The sequence below is a fragment of the Nanorana parkeri genome, unplaced genomic scaffold (assembly GCF_000935625.1).
Source record: "Nanorana parkeri isolate BGI_ZX_2015 unplaced genomic scaffold, ASM93562v1 scaffold3599, whole genome shotgun sequence".
Classification (NCBI taxonomy): Eukaryota; Metazoa; Chordata; class Amphibia; order Anura; family Dicroglossidae; genus Nanorana; species Nanorana parkeri.
Genome location: NW_017309867.1, coordinates 25148 through 28691, shown reverse-complemented (window position 1 = coordinate 28691; position 3544 = coordinate 25148). Strand labels below are relative to the sequence as shown.

Genomic DNA, 3544 nt, shown 5'->3' with positions numbered 1-3544 from the left:
TTGCTTTTAAGGTGCACACCCCCCCCCCCCCCCCCTCTATATACGTTTGTTATGTGATCATATTCACACAGCGTCGCTACAAATGATTTAATAGGATATGAAATTAATGTCTACTTTCTAATATTAAATCTCTTACTTTTTAGATATGTTGTTGTAGCTGGAATTTAGAGCTATTCTGTGCAATTTCCAAGTGACCGTCCTCAAAGAAAGATTAGGGACAGACTAAGATTCCCCTCATTACCATACACTATTTGTAGATCTTCAACCCTTTGTTACAGCAGTGTTCAAATCCAGTTTGCAACGGATGATGAGATTTGCCAGCACAGTACAGACGGGGTTAATGATGATACCAGTATTGGTGCATTCCTAGTGTTATCCCAATGTGGCGGCAATAGTGGAAATACACTTTAAACTTCCCCCCAAAAAAATCAAAACACTTAATAGAGGTTTACATTAAGAAATGGGCTTTTTGAAATCCCAACTTGTGCCGTCAGCCCCCCTCTGCTGGACTACAGAACTCCACTTGTCTCCCATCTCTCTCAATAGTTCCTTTCCCAGATACACCATGCTACTTCCTTGACTCCCAAAATCCTGCTTACACACTGTGTGCAGGGTAATGGCTTTGGGTAGATGTAGTTCTGGGGGTGTGCCTACTTCAGTAGGAACGAAGATCCCAGCAGTGGCCCAGTTTGAATTTTATAAGCCATCACTCTCAGAGCTTCTCACCTTGCTCCCAAGATGCCCTGGTATGTCTGCAGCTGTCGCATGAATCCAGCATTCGGTTGAACGATGCTCCTCCTCTCTTTGACGTGTTTTAAAGCTTGTTCCAGCGTCCACTCATACTCCTTCATGGCGTAAGCAATCACTGTGGAGGCAGAGCGAGACACCCCCATCTTGCAGTGCACAAGCACGCATGTACCCTGGCGTCTGTGGCGGAGACAGAAGGAAACAGTGATGTGTAATGGAACTTCAGAGAGAACGTTCTGCTACATACAACCATTTCCACTGAAGAATAATCCAACAAAAAGGTGGGAAAAGCCTGAAATAGTTCTCTACACTGCTTACATATTTCCATAGACAACATGGCAGGGACTGCAGTGTTCTACAAAGGTCAGCTTAGGACACATTTGACAGAAAGCATCAGAAACGTTCACAAGCCAATGGCTTTTTAACCCCTTCATGACTGGAGGCGCACACATCATGAAGTGCCCAAATGACTGATCACATACACTGTACATGATCAGCTATTTGAAGCTGTCAAAAGCTAGTAACTGCAGAGAATCAGGGGTTACCGTTCATTAATGAATGTCTCAGTATTGAGGCATCCATTAGTGAAAGAATTAAGCGGTTTACAGATACCTGATCTCTATCAGCAATTGAGTATCTGACAAGGATAACAGAGCCGTGTCAACCACTCCGCTATCACAGGCTTGACAGCTTGTGCACAGAGCCTGTATACTGGCTTTTTTTTTGCTACAAGTGTCTATGAAGCAAAGAAACTTGTAGCAACATTTTCAAACATTGTAATAGACTTCTGATCGGTCCAGCAACAATCAGAAGTCTTTAGTGACATCTGACCCTCAAATGTTGCAGAATTAGCATGTCAGGAATCAGTGTCACTAAGGTTTGGAGCAGCCTAATAAGAATCACAAATTAAAAAACAAAAATAATTATCAAGTAGTAGTAGTGACTGCTTGATATAATTGACAGAAAAAAGTGTAACATTAAAAAAAAAAAAGTGTAAAAAACAAATGTATATAAAAAATATTTTTATAGATAAAGTATGTCACCGTCACTAAGTATGACAGTTAGTGACACTTAGCGACAGTGACATTGTATTCCACCTGTCTAACCTGGTGACCACTATTAGCTTTTAGAGAAAAAAAAAAAGTTAGTTTTTAGATTTTGGCCCAGAAGTACAAAAAAAAAAATCTGAAACCCTAGGGGTGTGAGGTATTTCTAAATAAAGGACAAATAAATGAATTTATTTTAATGCTTTCTTTTCTAAAAAAATAATAATCAAAACTTTCATTCATCTCAAGCTCTGAACTCTAATTCATATTCCATAACTCCTACAGTAATGAAGTTACCCTTATAAAAAGTGGTTACCCCAACGTATGCTTGTTGTTGTTCAGGGTGGGAAGCAGCGGCGGAACTACCAGGGTCGCAGAGATCGCAGCTGCGACCGGGCCCTGGAGTTCCGCCACTTAGAGGGGGCCCAGGACAGGAGGACGGGGCCCCTAGTAACCGCTGATTACAAGGATATTTAATATCTCGGTAACCGCTAATATAAGTACCGGGGTCTCTTCCTCCTGTCCTGGGCCCTTCGTGCTTCACGCTGCTCCCCTCACCTTGTTCCGGCCGGGCGCAGCATTAAGTATGATCGAGCCGGCACAGCAGCCAATGAGTGGAAAGCGGGGCTATTCCCACCCCCCTCATCACACAGAACGGCTGCCGACCATAGAGCTGCCCGTGTGCTGACAAAAGCTCCAACTCCCTGGGTACGAAAAGCCTGCTGCGGACATGAAGGGGCCGTTTCAAAAATTGCAATAACAGGCTGGTTACTGCACCCACCCACTGCATGGAGGCAAGAGCTAGGGGATCCAGCCAACTAATTGTTGACAACTATTCTCATTATTGATTAGTTGGTTGCAGCCCTACTTGTCATATACATCAATGTTGTCTAAATACATCTTATTTTAGTTTCTTTTTTATGTTTAATTCCTCATACACGACGGTTGCTGCAATCTTTATGTATTCAGATGTGTGGGTGGGGCTTAACAAAACAACAAGAAGTCATGCAAGTACCAGAACGTGAGTTGGTATCAGCCTCTTGCAGCCCTCTTTACAATAGACTGGGAGAGGAAGGGGCCATCAGGTAAGTTGCATGCAAGGAACATGCTGATAGGAGGAGAGGGCACAGTGAGCAGAGGGACAACCTTCTTAATCTGCTGATTCTCTTTAACTGTTTAATCTGCAGGCTGGGAGTGGAGAGAGCATACCAATGTATTTCTTAAAGAAGAACTCCAGGCAGGAACAAAATTAACCCTTGCAGTGGTGCTACCCCCTGCACTGCAAGGGTTAACTGTTCATTTTTGTCTAGGAGCTAAAATAACACAGACATACTCATCCAAACCTTCAGTCTGTCTGGCTGCTAGACTGGTCCCTGCAGCCTCTCCTACCTTTCGCTCTGGCGGTCAAAAGTCCTATGAGTAATCAGGTCCAATACAGTGTTAAGGACGTGCAAGGACTGCTGGAGTGGAGGGGGAGAAAGGCTGGAGGGACCTTCTAGCAGCCAGGTGAGATCGAGGTTCGGGTAAGTATATCGGTGTTATTTTACCTCCACAGGCAAAATAAGCACTTAGCCCTTGCAGTGCGGGGGGCAAGGGTTCATTTTGTTCTTCTTCAACTGAACCTGGTGTCATTCATCTGGCTTTGCTGAGTAAAAGAGCTGTGTAAATCTAAAGACTGGATGGGATGGAAAAAAAACTTACAAATTCTCTGGCAGGGAGGAGAAAGAGAGGAATCTGAGGGGAATGTGTGT

The 3544-nt window shown here is 43.7% G+C and overlaps 1 protein-coding gene across 1 annotated transcript in view; it reads right to left on the bottom strand.

Moving 5' to 3' along the window:
- The window catches only part of LOC108803319 (protein phosphatase Slingshot homolog), a 33558-nt gene that overhangs the window by 6378 nt on the left and 23636 nt on the right, over positions 1 to 3544 (bottom strand). The window contains exon 12 of the mRNA XM_018575166.1: positions 727 to 927. Coding sequence (XP_018430668.1) covers positions 727 to 927 — 201 coding nt within the window. The remainder of the gene's footprint in view (positions 1 to 726; positions 928 to 3544) is intronic.